The sequence below is a fragment of the Xiphias gladius genome, chromosome 14 (assembly GCF_016859285.1).
Source record: "Xiphias gladius isolate SHS-SW01 ecotype Sanya breed wild chromosome 14, ASM1685928v1, whole genome shotgun sequence".
NCBI lineage: Eukaryota > Metazoa > Chordata > Actinopteri > Istiophoriformes > Xiphiidae > Xiphias > Xiphias gladius.
In genome coordinates this window covers 26,394,165-26,412,324 of record NC_053413.1, presented here as the reverse complement: position 1 = coordinate 26,412,324, position 18,160 = coordinate 26,394,165, and the positions used below count along the sequence as shown (strand labels likewise).

At 39.7% G+C, this 18,160-nt stretch overlaps 1 protein-coding gene across 1 annotated transcript in view; it reads left to right on the top strand.

Annotated features, from left to right (window-relative positions):
* Window positions 1-3,413: 3,413 nt before the first annotated feature.
* ranbp9 (RAN binding protein 9) overlaps window positions 3,414-18,160 on the top strand; it is a 28,433-nt gene continuing 13,686 nt past the window's right edge. Inside the window, 5 exon segments of the mRNA XM_040143327.1 lie at window positions 3,414-4,142; window positions 9,405-9,516; window positions 11,694-11,746; window positions 14,230-14,397; window positions 15,262-15,284. Of these exon segments, the coding sequence (XP_039999261.1) occupies window positions 3,926-4,142; window positions 9,405-9,516; window positions 11,694-11,746; window positions 14,230-14,397; window positions 15,262-15,284 (573 nt within the window). The 5' untranslated portion in view covers window positions 3,414-3,925.

Below are 18,160 nucleotides of genomic sequence, written 5' to 3'. Positions count from 1 at the left end.
CCGGAGGAGGTGTTGAGATCCTGTACTCAAGTAAAACTACAAACACATTAATGTAAAAAAACTCCATTACAAGTTAGAGTACAAAGGTGTTATCAGCCAAATGCAAAGTATCCAATGTGAAAGTACTAATTTCACAGAAAGTGAACGATTATTAGACTGTTGATACAGATGCTTCAGTGTGTACGTTTTCTTTGTCTTTATGTATTTATTTATTTTTTTTACTTTTCTCTCATCTTTGCCTTTTTATCCGAATTTAGTTAATTTTGTCACTTTGAGTTAGTTAAATGAAACCATCACCATGAGAGGTTTAGAGAGGATATCAGTCTGACAACTCACAGACATCTGAAGAGTGACAGGTTGTAACATCTCGTAAAAAAGGTTGGAAAGAGGTTTAATCTCTAACAATTTGTTGTATTTTATAATGTCATCATGGGCTTTAAATCTTAAACTGAGAAATAACTACAGCTGCAAAGTATATGTAGAGGAGTTAAAACTAAAATATTTCCCTCGGGAGTGTAGCAAATGAGTAAGAAGTGCAAAGGGGCATTAAATGGAAATACTTGTGTAAAGCACAAGTACCTCAAAGTCATACTTGAGTAAAATACTTGAGTGAATGTTCTTGGTATCGTTGGTTTGAAATCACGGGCAGTTACTTGTACTGCAGTGAATGCTTTTCTTAACTTATTATTTTCAGTGTTACATGAGAATTTGTTCCATCACTGATGTGGGCAAAAGCCTCTCAACCGGCCGTCCAAACGGGTTATAAAACAAACACTGTGGATCTGGTCCCGGTACAGCTTGTCCTCACTCCGCGTCTGCAGCATTCGTCTTGCTGACGATAAACAGTCCAGGCCTTCTACCATTTCTGTTTTCCAGGGGACTCTGAATCTGAATCCGAGCAAGTGCTTCCCTACAGGGAGCGTAACATCATTTCAGATTCCTCTTTAGTGATGCAATGAACATTCCCACATGTTGTTGGTGCGAGGGACGTTCACAGACAAGCCAGAGTAAAAAAAAAACAAAAAAAACAAAACCCTTCAGCCCCTACTCTACCTCACGTCTCTGATCAGAGCTGTTGGAAACAACAACAACACAACAAAACGTGACGGTTTAAAGGAACTGTGTTTATGTTAGTTCATTCATGGCAATCGTGAATAACACATTACCGCCAACCATTCGTCAAATCACGCTTTCGTGTTTTAGATGTTTGTTTTGACAGAGTCTTTTGGCTCAGTGTTACATACATTACCAGGCAGCTACAATCATTTCTATGAAATGATATCAACCGGCAAGGCTGGATGACCATCTGGGCACCTGGCCCAGGGACCCAGACCCTCAGGAGCCCCAGCGGCTCTAAATACACTGCGCGCTAAATCGTTATTGGTAATTTGATCAGTTGCAAATCTGTTGTCAAAACATTCATCACAGCACACTGAAATGATGAGATCCTTGAGGTGGTTCCTGCACTTCTTTTTAAATCCCTGCAACCCTATCTTGCAACAATTACATTTATATGCAACTAATTTGCAACAAAAATACACAAAAAATAGTCCCACCTGGGTTATGTTGCTTATCAACACAACCCAGGAAATGTTGTTGATTACCGTATCTCCCAAGTCACAAAATGTTGACACTGAATGTTCTGCGCTGAATGTGCAAAATGTTCACCGACGGCGTATTTAATTTCTTTTTACTACCATATCCATCCTTGCGATACAATATCCGCTAGTGGCAACTAGAGCTAATAAAACTTCCAGCACTTCGTTATGGTTTTGGAAAGATCGTGGTCTGAAAAAGTCCGCAGGCACTCGAATCATGTGACCGCCCCACGCGTGTACTTTGTTAACATTGGATCGAAACCGCGATCTCACCCTGACCTTAACCAAAGGTTGCCAAATTCAAACGCCAAAAGTCCTGCATCTGTACACCCACCATCCAACCCAACCGCCCCCCTGATCCGTAGGCAGTACATAAGCCTGTCCCACAGTGGAAAAACGCTGCCAGCATTTTCTAGGCTCAAACTATGTTCCACCTCAAAAGGCATCTGGAAAACAAATTGTAGTAGTTAAACATAGGAAAAATTTCTAGGAAACAGATTTGGCGCTGTGTCAAACTGCAGTCTACCATTTTAATTAGGATTGATAACACGCTAGGATGCTGCCTATTCCTGGATAAATTGGTGTGTAATCAAATAACAATAAAGTACCTGATGACACACAGCAAAGGTGGGGACAGGTCGTATTCCAGCACAGGAGGACTCATTGGGTTTTGCAATCCTGTCTCCTAGAGATGACATTCACGTATCACTAATTTGTTTTGCCAGTTATGTCGGCTAGGGTTAGGTTTTTTTTGGGAATGTCTATTCCCAGGGAACGAAGCGCCACGTTCTTCTACCCCGTTTGGGTTGAGTGTTAATGAAAGACATTTCAGATTTTCAACCAATCTTTCTCTAACCCTGAGCAAGTGCTTTACGTGCCCAAACAGGACCGTGAAAAACCGTTAATCGTGCTTCAGCTGCTACGAGTGGACACTGTAGAGAAAACCAATCAAATACTGTACGTTGTCACTTTTGCACATATGTTCGGTAGGAACATTTTGTGACGTGGCAGATCAAAAATGTTTCCCTCAGTATGATGATAAAAAAAACTCTTATATGTCTTATCTGCATTCTGCATTATCTTTCACTCAAAACATGTTTTCTGTTGCACATTAGTAGTGTACGAACAGAATTTCTAGGGGACGGATTTGGTCTCCGAGGCTCTTGGCAAAATCTAATGAAGCTGCCACGCGTGGCCTGTTGTGTGCGCCGTATCTGATTGGTGCCTAAAGAGGAGGTGTGCCGAATTTACACATCAAAGTCTGTTTATGGGTCTTGGGGAGCACTACTGCATACGTTATTATAGGCGCCAGGGGCCATGTTTGAACAAGGAAGGAGAACGGGTGGAATAAAAAATTACAATGCCCTGGTTCTGCCGCACTGATTTCGATACCTTTTTTTTAACTGTCCGTGGTGAGTCTGAGAATGTTACAGAAGTGCAATGCTAAATTTGTGGAGTGCTCTTTTAAAGGCATCAGGATAAATATACAATGCACAAAGAGTGGGAGGAACCAGGAGGTCAACAGAACACAAGTATAGAATTAAGTGTACACTGAATAAACGTGCACACACGGAGGGAGAGATCTGTTTTTTAACAATCAGGTGTTAAAAAGAGGTGGTATAATAGATATCTAGGACACTGTAATGATAAAAATAAAATAATAGTGCTTAAAAATAGGCGATGAATAGAGAATACTGATGATGATGATGAGTCAGTGACTGTGTCTACCTTGTAAGCCTATTGATGAGTTAGTTGTTGCCCTGTCTGCTGCACCTCCACTGCTCACTTTGTGTATTTACTTCACATTCCCATAGGAAGTGAGTGGAGCCGCTCACAGCCAATCAGATTCGCAGCTATCGCTCCGACAACAAACAAAAGATCGAGGCTAGCCGAGATTCTCGGACTTAGTCGATCCGTCTAGCCTAACGTTAGTTCTTACTTTGCCTCCAACAAGGACCCGCTCGTCTGTCTTTTAACCACTTTCTTCGGATCCTGTGCGGCACACAGACTTCTTCTAGTGGCTTTGCGTCAGCTAATGTCAGCCTGAGCCATTTCAGCGAACGCTTCGCCTGTGCTGGCCAAGCTAAACGCGTTAGCACGGTTAGCTACTCGGCTAACCAGCTCTAGCTGCCTCTCCGCTACCAACGAAGACAGTTAGCTTAGCCTGCTAGCTAGCTAGCTAGCTAGCTAGCTTTGCTAGCTAGCCCCCCTCCCCCCTCACCACCTCCTCCTCCTCCTCCTCCACCTTAACAAACTCGATACTGACTGAGACAAGTGGCTCTGGCTTGTTGCTGACAAGCCATTTCACTACTACTTGTGTCGTAGCCATGTCTGGGCAGTCGTCCGGCTGTGGGCTTCTCATGTCGGTTGTTGTCCACGGAGACGCGGCTCTGAACGAGCAGGAAAAGGAGCTCAACCAGCGACTCCGACGGCTCTATCCAGCCGTTAATGAAAACGAGACTCCGCTTCCTCGGTCCTGGAGCCCGAAGGACAAGTTTAGCTACATCGGGCTCTCTCAGAACAATCTCCGCGTACACTATAAAGGTATGACACAAAGACACACTCTTAGTTAAGCACTTTTATTAGCCATGGCTAACGCCAAGGTTGCTAATGTTAGCTTAGCTTGACGGTTAGCGGATCAAAGCCAGCTGCCGTTGTGGCTAAAAACAAAGTGGGCTAGGCTAACAGCTTCATCAACAACAAGGCAGAGGACATCTTGCAACTCGACCAGCTGGCGAGGTGTATCCACAGCCAAAACTGACCTACTAGCTCGTTAGCTTCCCTGTCTACATGTATAAGAACTGTCACCAAGAACGCTTTCACGGCGGATAATCTGTCAGGCTGTCTTTTGAAATATAACATGTGGATTGTGGAATCATTATTAAAGAAAGTACTATGTAGTGCTGGTTAGGCTCGTTGTGAGTCACATAATCATTCCCGTAAACCAAAATGGACTAGGACTAGACAGCGTCTTGGTAGGCTAATGTAGCACTACTAGGTGATTAAATTACATGAAATACGCAGTGTCAACTATCACTATTAGTCTAACTTACTCAGTAGAATTGACAGGCTTACAGTGAAGTAGTTATTGATGGCTGGCTGGGTATAGATAGGCCTTTGCTGCTTAGGGTTTGATATCAAGTGTCTTGTCTGACATTCAGTTTGGACTAGTGGCTTAACAAAGCTGTCAAGAGGGTTTTTGGTGTAGGCCTACAAGAAAAGGCTTAGGGTTAGGGGGTTTTTTTTGCTTTTTTTTTAAGTTAAAAAAAAAGGTGTAACTGCTTCCTGGGTGTGTTCTACTATTCTGGGTTTGACCAGCATTCAACACAAACCCTTCCTTGTTATAACTAGAATTTTCTCTATTTGTACAACACATCCATCTGAATATCTTATCTTATAGCAGGTAATCAGATGTTGAGTAACTTTAGCATTCACACATTGGGAACTTTTACATGAACCACCAGCAGAGAGCAAAAACAGATCACCACTTGGAAAGTAACACTTTTTGAATACTGTATTTCCACAGCAGTGTTAATCTGAAAATTTAAGGCAGTCTGTGATTAACTATGTTTACAATGTCGAATGTCCTAGTATTTTGGCATTGGATGGAATCAAAATCACATCGGCATTAGTAAACTGAAAATAGACTAATTTAAACTTAAAGTTAGTCTTGGCCTAATCTATCATCATTTTATAATTAAAAGTAAATCTAAAACCCAATTAACATAAGCTTCCACTAGTTATTTTTACTACAACTAAATGTCACTTGTGCCCAAATATCATAAGCAGTGGAGCTGAAATGATTAATTAATTAATCAGCAACTATTTTTATAAGTAATTGTTGTCAGACAACGGAACAAGTACGAAATAGTGACTGAAACGTGGCTCATTAAGACTAAATGTTAACTAGCAGTCACTTCCAAGCCATTTCCAAGCTGCTGCTCTGTTAAAATCCCGATTTTTATAACCACGATGTCGTCTGACAGAATCACCAGACACACAAGTTAAAGACAATGGCTGTGCTGTGATTTCGGCTGTATGTACTTGTATAGTGATCACTCAGAGAGAAAGTTAGAAGCTCATTAACATCTCTGTCAGCTGCTGTAAGGTCAATTGAATGAGACGCATAGAGAGGTGGGCCTGTGGAGTGAAAGCCCGACGTTGCACTCGCGGGACAACGCTGGCGACTCTTCTACGGAAAGTAGCTAAGGTTTGTCCAAAAAGCATCTACAGTGCTTTGGTGAAGAAAAGTCACTGAAGGGGTCTGAAAAGTCTGTAAATCTAGCAACAGAAGAGCTAAGTTGGCAACACTGCCTGAAAACGCCCCCCTATGTCGTAATAGAAACTGTTTTGTATCTATTAATTATGAAATACAAACAACCAGTGGTGTAACTTTGTCACTTAGTCTGTTAGTCACTCAGTCACGGACATTCACGTTTATAGGCCTGGCCTTGCCTTTGCTTTCCAGCTAAAATAACATAGCTGTTTTGCAATGATGTCACACATAGTATCTGTCAGGTGAACTTCCTGATACGATTAACATACTCATCATGACTGTGCCACATTTTAGGATACCTAAAGCAGGTAACAAAACAAAAGGGGGAAATTTATCTCAGAAAGTAGGAATCTGCATTATTATGAAAATGTCAAATACAACACAGCAACATGCCATACCTCATTCCTTTTTATCCCGATTAATTGATAACTCGACACAACATTTTGTGGGATTTTTTGGGATTTTTCACTATTTTTTGTTGTTTTATGGATTAAAATGAATTTCATGTTTTATAAGATTAATCTCAATGAAAATTAATTAAAATTGAAAATGATAATTTTGTTGTAACCGTAGTTTTGAATACAGACCCTGTGGGTGTTGTATTTTTTTCATTTTCTCTACATTAATGATGTATTTACCTAGCAACATTTTGACACAAGAACAAATGTCAAATGTAGATGGAGACTTTATTTTACTCTATCTACTTGAGTTCATTTTCCAGATTTAGGGGGTCTTGGGTATTCCTAAGCAATATCATCCAGAACATTAATTAAACCTGCTCCTTGAAACAGACTTCTTATGAGATGGTCAAGTCTTAACAATTCTGACCGGTAACCTACCATCATTTATACAGCTGAAGAAATAGAAAATGTCTTGTCTTGAGTTGAACAATAAGAGAAAAATATCTGATTGGGATTTTATTTTATTTTTTGGCCAGTATTTCAATTTTTGTAGATTTAAACTCCAGGACTATATTGTTTTCTGCGTAGTATTAAACAAGATGAGTATAGTTTATATATAGTATTTAGGGTTGCAGCGGTTTACCAGTTTCACAGTATACTATGGTATGAAAATGAATGGTTAACATACCATGTATTTACTTATTAGCGATATTGAAGAAATAATGCAACCGAATGGAGAATTGTGCATGCGCATATCCTTTCCCCCTTGGCTGCCCGTCACTCGGCAACTGGCACCGCACATGCATACATGCAGCGGAGAAAGTGGCAGAGAGAAGTGAGACTGATATCACCAATCTCCATACCCCAAAAAAGAATAGCAGCTGCGTGGGATTATTTTGGATATCCCAAAAATGAACGTCGGGTTGTCCTCGAGGATGGATATCCAGTTTTAAAAAAATGTTGGACGCAAAGTGGCTTCCAAAGGAGGAAACGCATAAAACATGTTCGCCAATCGTCGATAGCACTGTCCCTCCATGCAGATCAAAGTACGTGTCCCGCTTTTAACTTCAATCCCTAATGAAAAAATTTGTGAACATTTCAACGTCGATCATAAAATGCGCTATCAAAATTATTTTCCACATCCCGGCTACCGGACACATCTGCATTGTCTGTCCATTCGCTAACCTCTGACTTACACATGCTGATCCCGATCTAACCCCATGAAGAAACACACACACAAACTTTCCCGGCTCGGGGGGATGACATAATTTAGTGTGAGTGTATGTGTGTCTGAGAGTTAAAGGTACAGAGAGAATGAGTCTGACTGCGTTGCCGCACACTTTTACTTGTAACAGAGTACTTTTTTATAGCGTGGTATTAGTAGTTTTACTACTAAACTGGCTGATTTTAGCTCACATTTAGTAAGAACTTGACATTACTCAGTATTACCAAGTATAGTCATAAGTCAAGTATAGTCAAAACTTTATTAATAACAGCAACCGAGTTGTCCACTTATAGTATTCACTGCAAAATGCTGCATTTCTGATATCTGACCCCTAATGATGCTGTTGACAGCTCTACGCTGTAGCTGCTTGAGCTAACATTAACTTAGCAGTATGAGTTTCTCCAGAACCCAGGGGGTCTAGATTCAGAGCATTTAAGGGGATAATATTAGAACCACTGACACATCCTGTGCTCAGGTGTATTCATAAAATTTTTATCTAGTAAAAAGCCATTATATGCTTTGGGATCAGTAAGCCAATTCTCCCTCTAATAAACCAGAAGGGCAATTTTTTCTTTAAAGCAAGCCCCTCACCAAATCCCTTCTCAACACCCTGTTTCATGTGGAATACAGTCCTGGTCAAAGTAAAACATGAGGTTTTATCATTCTGTTTGGCTGCTTTGCTGCCTCTGGTACTGGAGGTATTGAACATATCAAAGGAATGATGAAATCAGAAGATTACTGAGGCATTTTAGAGCGAAATGTGCTACCCATTGTCAGAAAACTAGGTTTCAGGTGAAGTTCTCGGGTCTGCTTCAGCAGGGCGACAGAATGTTTGGTTGAAAAGGAAAAGATGGACTGTTTGAAGTCCTGTACTAAATCCCATTGAAAACCTTTGGAGAGAGCTGAAATCTGCCGTGGCAAAAAGGGACTCCTGCAAACTTTAAAGAGCTTGAACGCATAGCAATGGAAGAGTGGCAGGAACTACCAGCAGACAGGTACAAGAAGCTTCTAGATGGCTACAAGAAACATTTAGAGGCTGCTGTTGTTGCTAAAGGTTCTAATGTTCTAATAATAATAATAATAATAATAATTGTGCCCAGGGTACATTTTGTGTTTGTATTATTTCACTATTCTGCAAGTTTTGTTGTTGTTGTTGTTGTTCAATAAATGGACATTTTATTAAATATTCTGATTATATAAAATTGGTTCATTTGCATTCATTTCTGAAGATATTCTAAATTCTGTACTTGAAATTCAGGGGTGCCAGTAATAATTTCACTAGGACTGTATCTGTCAGAACATATAAAAATCATGAATAGAACGTAAATTATGAAAATATTATACTCAGAAATACTGCTAATACACATTTACCTGAACAAACATTGGGAAAAGCGCTATTTGTCTTCAGGGTGTTTTCTTTTTAGATCACAACTTAGGTTGTAAAACTTTTATGTATAGAGTCTCTGCAGATGCCCCATCTCTCTTCTGATCCAACTTGACAGGAACATTTGACACTCAGTGTAGTGTTCTGTCAGTGCAGGGAAATAACTGAGTGGTATGGCCAACATTCACTTTTGGGTTAAAACTTGACATTGAAAACTGCAGGAGCAGTATGGTCTCTGCTTCTTAAAGGCATGTTTTGATCAGGCTTTATCATTGTCAGGATCTGGGATTCAATCTCCTCTACAGCCACTCGTGCTGATAATCTACAAACAATCCTGCACTGTGCTTTGAATCAAAGTGAATCAAAAGTGGTGGTCATCAGCCGAAGTAGCAGCAGAAAAGTTTTTGGCTATCTTTATACATACCATTTCTATCACTTCATGATAATAGAATGATCCAGTATCCATTTGTGCTAACCACACCCTGTTGCACTCGTCTCTGTGTTTTACCCTCACCTCAAGGTCATGGCAAAACCCCTAAAGATGCAGCGTCTGTACGGGCCACCCACCCCATCCCAGCCGCCTGCGGGGTCTACTACTTTGAGGTGAAGATCATCAGTAAAGGCCGTGATGGGTAAGGACACACTACAAAGCAAAACATTCCATTTCACCACTTTAGCTATGTTAGCAGCTTGGCTCAGGGGATGGAGGTGTCCTGACAGTTTCTCCAACACTTTGGTCCAAAGTAAAATATTATTATTACAACTATTAAATTGGTTGTCATGAAGTTTGGATGAATTCCAATGAGTTTGTTGAGCCACTGACTTTTCATCAGCACAATCAGCAGGTGAAAAGTTCACTTGTCTAACGATTCAGTTCCAAACTTTTTTTCTGTGAAACTATTAACTGAATTCCCATCAATATAAGTTGCGTGCCAAATTTTCTGTAACAATATGCTTGTAATTTATGTGTTTGTCCTGATGATTTTATATTTAATTTTTTTATACGCAATAAGAAACAAGATTTAATTCAACTATATTTTGGTCAAACTAACAAAATGAACTTAAAATGTTACATAGTAAATGTAAGCATATTAACATGCTACCTGTACGCGTATTAGCATGCTTACCTGCTATCATGCTAATTGTTACACGCTAAACATTAGAATGTTAACATGTCACTTGCTTTATTTTAATAAGCCAATATTAGGATGTTAGCGTGCTAACATTAGCAGTCAGCTTATAGCACAGTGGAACTGTACACTAATGCTAATGAACACTGAGCCAAATCTAACAGCACTAGGAGTTTGTTTGTCACTCACTAGAACAAAAAAAAACTAAAGTTTTTATTTGACGTCTAAAAACTTTACAGCTTCACGGGACCAGGGGCGAGGGTTTTGATTTTAAATATTGTCGATCCACTAAATGCCCCACAGACTCAACTGTCGTAACTAATAAGCTGCTCACGTGAGATGAGATATAATTTTTCACAAAGTATAGACTTGGTCAGACCTTTAAAAATTTGGTAACAATCAAAGCTAATACAATTAATTAGTCTAATCTGGATTTTCTGGATATGCACTGTAGCCCTGCAGCATTTTGACTCTTATGTTAGCTGCTTATTATTATTATAACTGCTATAAACTTTGGCCTGTTAATTTTGGCGCCGGGGGGCATCTAAAGCACTTTATTATGTCTCTTGTAGGAAGTCTCGATTATCTCATCTTTTTATGGCAGATCAGAAATCATCTTAACAAAACCTGAAAGCACACAGGAGATTACAGTCCTATTCTCCTTCTCTTCATACTTGAGATTCTTATAAAATTTGTTTGAGCATTCTGCCATGTCACACCTAATAAAACAAGTCCTAGAAATGTTTTGTTAACTCATTAGGAACCCAAACTGTAAATCATTATGAATCATTCGGTTATGCATTGGAGTCATCAGCTGAGTTTATTCAATACATGCCCCGTTAAACAAATTAGGTTTTTAGAAATTCATAGTACGATTCATAGCACACAAAAGTCTAATGAAGTGAAAGCATGATTAAAATCCTCAAAGCGCTGGAGGTCAATTTGTAATCCTAAATGGAGACTTCAGTTAGCTAAAGGGATTTATTTTACAGTTTAACAGCCACAAGTCACATGACTTCACTGGTTATTTTCAACCAACTGAACCTCCTTGACCCAAGATGTCTTTTTTGATTGTCCAAAAAAAAAAAAAAAACCCTCCACATTTAGTTGGATTACTGTCATGGTGTCTGTAATGCTTAGAAAACAGGAAGGTAAAATTAATTTGCTTCAGAAGTTTTAATAACATATTTATTATTTATAACATTTTCAGCCAGACTAGCAGCTTGGCACTAGGGATTGCATTGTCAGTCCAACATTTAAGCCTGAAATACATGTATCTCTACTAAGGGCTGCAATTAATGATTATTTTCATTATCGATTAATCTGCTGATTATTTTCTCGAGTACATGATTAATCGTTCTGGCCAAAGACATTAGAAAATAGTTGAAAATGCACATTACAATATCCCAGAGCAGCAGGTGATGTCATCTAATGTCTACTTTTGTCTGACTAACTGTCCAAAACCCCGTTTTTCATCCATCCAAAGCTTTTGCGTTTGGATGTGTACTGAGAGTTGCAACCTTACAACCTCACAGGCTGTAAGTGCTGTAAACAATCAGATATGGATGATGGTGAGGTGTTTAGGATGTTTATCAGATAGGCGTGATTGGTGGCTGGTTTCTTCCTCTTCGTCTTTTCTTTTATATGTACAAATAAACTCTCAACTGTCTGTTCCACAGGTACATGGGCATCGGCCTCTCGGCTCAGGGTGTAAACATGAACAGACTCCCTGGTAAGATGATACTTTGTGTGTATTTGTTTCATGTCATTGTTTATTGCTACTGCCATTGGGTGTGGTGAAAAGAATTTTTCTGTCTGTGCGTCACTGTGTGTGTCTACTGTATATTACACCAGCAATCTTTTGCATTTGTGCGGGTGTCATTTTGCACAGTTCGTCTTCTTTCTTTGGCGAGGCTGAAATACAGGATTTCTACATGTGTGATAAGCCTAGAGAGGTCAGGAAAATGTATGAAAGTGGTAGTTCCATACAGCTGAGTCGTTCCTTCTCATTACATGTGTTAATAGGTACACCATAAAAATAAAACAAAAAAAAACAGAATGTTAAGAATGTAGAGAAAACATGGAAATGAGTAAAAATGAGATGCCATGGCATTTTAAATATTTTGGATGTTGAACTGTTATGCTTTACCAGTATAAAGCTTAACCAAAGCATGCATATCTTACATCAACCTACTCATTGGACACAAAAATCCAAACAAACTCAGAAGTGATTACAAAAGGAGCTGTTGTAATTTCATGCCATTCGTGTTTGCGGGGAGTCAGAAGGAAGTCAGAATGAGTCTCTAACACCCTTGCTCTTAACCGGTTCACCGGGAAAGGACTCTAGTATAAATTGGTATATGGGAACATGTTATAAAGTTTTCATAATACATCCATGATAACACCAGCTATTAGGGCAGCATATAGATTAAATACAACATCTGCAGAGAGAGGTGGTCACTGGCCACTTTTTTATTGATATTTTACTGAGTTCAGAGAGAAATTTGAGACAGTAAACAAGTATGGTACAAGCTAATGTCACTGACCATTAAATTTATTATCGATGCCACATTACGGAACTGTTCAGTTTGTGTATGCACAGAAAATGATTGCTTCTTATGAGGACACAGACTTTCCTACACAATTTTAATAAGTGTTTTTTTTCTCAATTAATGTGGTTTAACTTGATATAGGGGAAAATGCCTAAACAATCCACTACAACATAAAGAAATAGATGTAACAAAGGAAGGCACGGTTTTAGAGCTGCTTGTTAGTATTACAGGGTTTCTGCTGCTACTTGTTCTCTTTGCCGTGACATGATGCCATTAAGAAATCGCTGGAAGATATCAGCCCAGCGCTCCACTGAGGTTATCAGGCCAAACAGGAGCCCTTACAGCCGTCACCAGTCTGAGAACTGGACCCACCCAGGAGCTCCAGACGCTCCATACAAAGATAACAGCAGGGCAAGAGCATACTGCAGAGTCCCAGCTGATAGATAGATGCTAATGAAACTTCAGCAATTGTGAGAAGCTGATGCCAGACTGCTGCAAAGTTGAGTGCTTTCTTCCAGTGATGAATGTGGCAACAGCAGGATTAATTCTGCAGCTCAGCAGTAACTCTCAGGATCCTGCCACTTGGTTTCTAACGTTAAAACAGCCCTGAGGCCATCCATGCTGCAGCAGAGGGTGTTTCTTCCTCCCCTCTCTCTGTGAAACAGATCGGACAAATGCTCCCAGCAGATACACACGCAAAAGTTTAACTCTCTTGAAATTTTACCAGCCTTTTCTGGAGCTTTTAATATCCAAATATAAAAAGGGGTTTTAACGCACTTTTCAGATACATAGTTTTGTTCATTTTGAATGAGCCCAGTCATAGTGGAAACAACAAGCTGTCCGTGTAATTGAAAAGACTGATTTTGCAGGTTCCGTTCCCATATAGTGCCCATCAGCAGTCGGGCATATTCTCTGTCCTTGAGCAAGGCATGGAGCCCCTGCAGCTGAATGTTTGCAGGCTCATATTAAGGTGCCGTGGCTGATAGTTCAGCTTCGCAACCTTCATGAGGTCTCAGATCTCGCTTACCAAAACACATCAGTATTTACTTAAGCATTGGAAGAATGAGACAGAATTTCTACGTCGTAGCCTGGCTAAGTTAAAACAGGATTTGCGTAGTTTGATTGGCTGGTTTGCAGTGAAACGCTCCATTGACATGAACAATGCACATCAGACATCTGGGTCGATATCTTTCTACAGTCCAGCCATCATTTTCGGCAGTTTTTGGTTGACATTTTTCTTGGTGGAGACTATGCAGATTAGTTGAAACTCTGTCAGCATTATTTTGTTTAATTACACATTCACACTGCATTTTAATTACTTTGCAGAAGGCTTGAATACAGCACTAAAGTCATCCTTCTGTTTTCTAGCTTTTGTCAAGTCTTGTATTATTGGTCAAAAATGCCTGGAGTTTTGAAAACACTAATTATTCCTGAATAATGAGTACTTTTTTTTTTTTTTTTTTCTTTTGCATCATCATTTCCATTATGTTTCCACTTCAGTCATGTTTGCAACGGACACGTTTTACAATTTTTGCGATGCCCATATGTGCATCTTGTTTGAATGTGGTGTCAGAATGAACCATCTGTTCATGAACCACCTTTTACACCTTTTTGTTGACTGCATAGCACTCATTCTTGACACTTTTCTATTCACATCCCTCAGGTTGGGACAAGCACTCATATGGTTACCACGGAGATGACGGCCACTCCTTTTGCTCGTCCGGCACCGGGCAACCCTACGGACCCACGTTTACAACAGGCGACGTGATCGGCTGCTGCGTTAACCTCATCAACAACACCTGCTTCTACACAAAGAATGGCCACAGCCTAGGTACGGAGCTCAGAAACCGTTTTGGCCTGATATTCTGTTATATGGGCCTGCATATTAACCTGTGGAAGGATTCGATATTTATTACTTAATACTTAAAAAAAATAATCTCTGCCTACCTGAATGTGTGAAAGGTGCATCAGAGGGCGTTACAAACTAAATAATAATAATAACAACTCACTCAACTCATCTGCGGATCCAGTGAGAGAGACCAAAGTTTTTATTTACTGTTCAAATGTGTTTAAATGTTAAAAATAACTTGGTGCTTAAACTGTGGAAACTGGTGTATTTATACTTTGTTACCCCTGTTTGTTGGTTTGTTTGAATTTTTTTTATTTGTAAGCAGGATTACGCAGAAAGTACTGAACCGATTTTTGCACCGAACTTGGTGGGGGGATGGGGCATTGGCCAGGGAAGGACCCATTATATTCGGGGCAGATCCGAATCATTTACTATGAATTTGAATTTTTTTTGTCTGAAGTCTGATGTATGTTGCTTGATATTGGCCTTGGCAGAGGTTTGCGCTCTACGGTTATTTTAGTTTCAGTCTTATATTAGACTGCATTATTTTTGATGCAAGCACACACTGCTTACAGTCACCATCTTGTTTTCGTTCCTCTACACTGTACAAATTCTACCTTGTACCCTTGTACATGCTGCTACAGCGATACTTGGATACATGTCTGCATAATTTTTCTGCACAACTGCCCCACTGTCTTTCTCATTTACATGAAGTTGAAGAAATCAGGGCGATGGTAACCAGATTACCTCAGTACATGTAAACACTCTGACTGTGGCGTCCTGATGTGTGCAGATATAGAAAGGACTGTTCTACTTTATGCTGACACTTTCTCTCTTCCTGTGCAGGTATTGCCTTCACAGATCTACCAGTAAGTACCCACATTTTGTTCACTTATATGTTGTAAAGACATCTTTTTGGTTTCCATAATTAATCAGGGTTGTAGGACACGGGGCTATTTATAGAAACATGTTTCATGTCCTTCAGAATGTTCACTGTAGTCAAAATATTTACACTGTACAAAATGGATTGGAGGCTTCAGATGTTGATCGGAGAGTTAGTGGTTCTGTGGAAAAAATGAGACACGGGTAGTACAACCCTGAAAAAGAAAAGGATCTTGATGTGTAAAACTGATGGAGTTTCTCTTTAAAGCTGCTATAGTCAATATTTTTATGTTAACTATGGATCATGTGGCTGCTTGTATGTAAAAGGGGTTGCTCGTAGTGACAAACCCACAGGATTATTACCTCTCTGTGGAGGCTTATAGCATTTTTTGGCTCCCTGTTTTGGTTTCACAGCCTGCAACTTTACTGTTTTGGTTTTCTCACTGCTTTCATTGCCTTGTTTTCAGCTGTAGCAGGCAGTTGTTTTCCTCAAAAAATGTAAACTGTAGATCAAGCAGGAAATGGCAGACAGAAGGAGTTAGTGACTAGCTGGTGAACACGATGTAGCATTTAGTGGCTAAAGAGCCAGATATTTCCTCAGGACCTTGTGGAGCGTGAAAGCAGAGCTAAAAGGGGGGGTGAATATTGGACTTGAATTCATGAGTTTGTCAGAAACACGACTCCTTGTGCTTATGTTTCTCTGTGTCTGCTGGATGTGTATTTAGGCAACTGTTTGCTAACACGTTTACCAAATCATCTTTAACAACGGTAATGTCAGCGCCATGTTTACAGCTTGTTTCTGCTGCCACTTAGTGGCCAAAAAATTTGTTATTGAAAGTTTAAATACGACTTGAATAAAACTTTTCAAATACTGTTTGTATCTGAATAGGACATTGTTTGTGTTGCATTATGCTGTTGTGGCTCATTGTCAGGCGAGTCTGACTCTCTCTCACTGTCAGGTCCCATGCTTCATTATGTAAACAGCTCCCACACCAAATGGACATTAATTCTAATGGGATTCATGCATGTATTAACCCCGGTGTTTAAGTTTGTTTTCCCCTTCTTGCTGGGTAGCAAATGAGAACGGGGCCGCCTGTTTTCAAGGGAGAAGAAAATAAGAGTCTTAATGGCAACAATAAACCATTGAGCAACAAAACAGGCTTGGCTGTGAGCCAGACATTCATGTTCCTCCAGAGTTGTGCAGTGAAGTGCGTCACCTCGGCACAGCTGACCTTTGTGGTTATTGGACCATGACAAAGGCAACTTTCAGAGACACACACACCTTTGTACTACTGTTCTTATGGCCGCTTTAGTCAACGAATTTATCCCCTAACAGTTCCTTTACCCAGAAATATCATTAACCTTTCCTCTATGTCTAGACTTAGTCCTATCTCTTTTTGAAGATGAGTCCTAACTCTAAACGTAGCCAACTAGGTCATATGAGCAGCTTTTTATTTTTTTTTTACTGCACTGTGAAACATTAGGATTTAATAATTTTTAGTGATACTTTCAGGGCACTTGTACCAATCTAAGAACAATCTGTCAAACACACAGCCACTGTGGTGAATGCCTCTAGTCTGTCACCATCTCCACTGATCAAATGAAGGCTGTGATTAGATTGGTAGGAAAACCTACAAATACAAGCCTCCTTACCTCATATTTCTGCTTATCTCCTCATCTTATCTTCACAGATGTCATCAGGGACTTTAAAAAAAGCAGAACGGCTGTTCCCAGAGCAAGAAATTGACATGTACTTAATGCTTTGACACTGACATGCAACATGTCAACAACTAGCACAAAGAATGCTTAAGCAAGTCACATCCACAGCAAAATGAACTATTTACTCCTGTTGGAGTAATGTTTCCAAGAAACTACAGTGGCTAAGTGTTTTAGGAAATTACTGAGTCTTTTGTAAACATGAGACTATATATATGTCAGAAGTTTTTTTTTAAAGATTTACAATACTTGTTTAGTAGGAACCAATAGCCTTGGGCTTGAGCACCATAGACAGGGTAGGGAAATTAGAAACTACTGAGAGATGGACTAACACATCGTTGGTTTTGGTAATTTTATGGGATTTGTTGACAATAAGAAAAATATAGAATAATGTCAGCCTTATCCTTTAAACAGCATATTCTCCTGTGTTTGGTTGCACTGAGCCACTGATGGCAGAGACACATACTAAAACTACCCTTTCCCTGCTAAATAGTGGTCAGGTTTATCTGTAGCACGTGTGCTTGTCAACTCTGATAAGCAAACCGGAGATCCCACTGTATCTTTTGTGATACTGTATTGATCCCTGAAGGAAACATTTATCTGGCGGTTCGGGAGTTGTGACTGGAGGTTCCATAAAACTGTAGATTAGAGAGTTGAGTGCCAAAGCGGAGCAGGCCAGAAAGTGAATCAGAGTAAGAAATCTCAGCACCTTACAATATAATCACTGAGTTGTGTTCTGATGAGCAGATCAGTACATCGATCAGCTTGATAGATGTATTATGGTCAATCTGGGTAATAAAAATCTTACTTTATGCCCCTTTAATGATCCTATGAATTTAGACCCTGGCTCTCTTAATAGATGCTACCACAATTTCATAATAATCTCTTGTCAGTTTGTGAAATTGAGTCGTAAGGGGTAATTGTAGACAAAAGCTTATTTCCTGAGATTTTTGGTTTTCCTGTTTTTCCTCTCATTGTTTCCTGTTTTGATTTTATAGTTCAGATTACATTCCCAAACTCCCTTTTCCTACCCTGACAAAGAAAAGGAACCTTATATGTAAAACTGATGGAGTTTTTCTTTAAAGCTGCTATAGTTCCATAATTAATCAGGGTTGTAGGACACGGGGCTATTTATAGAAAAATGTTT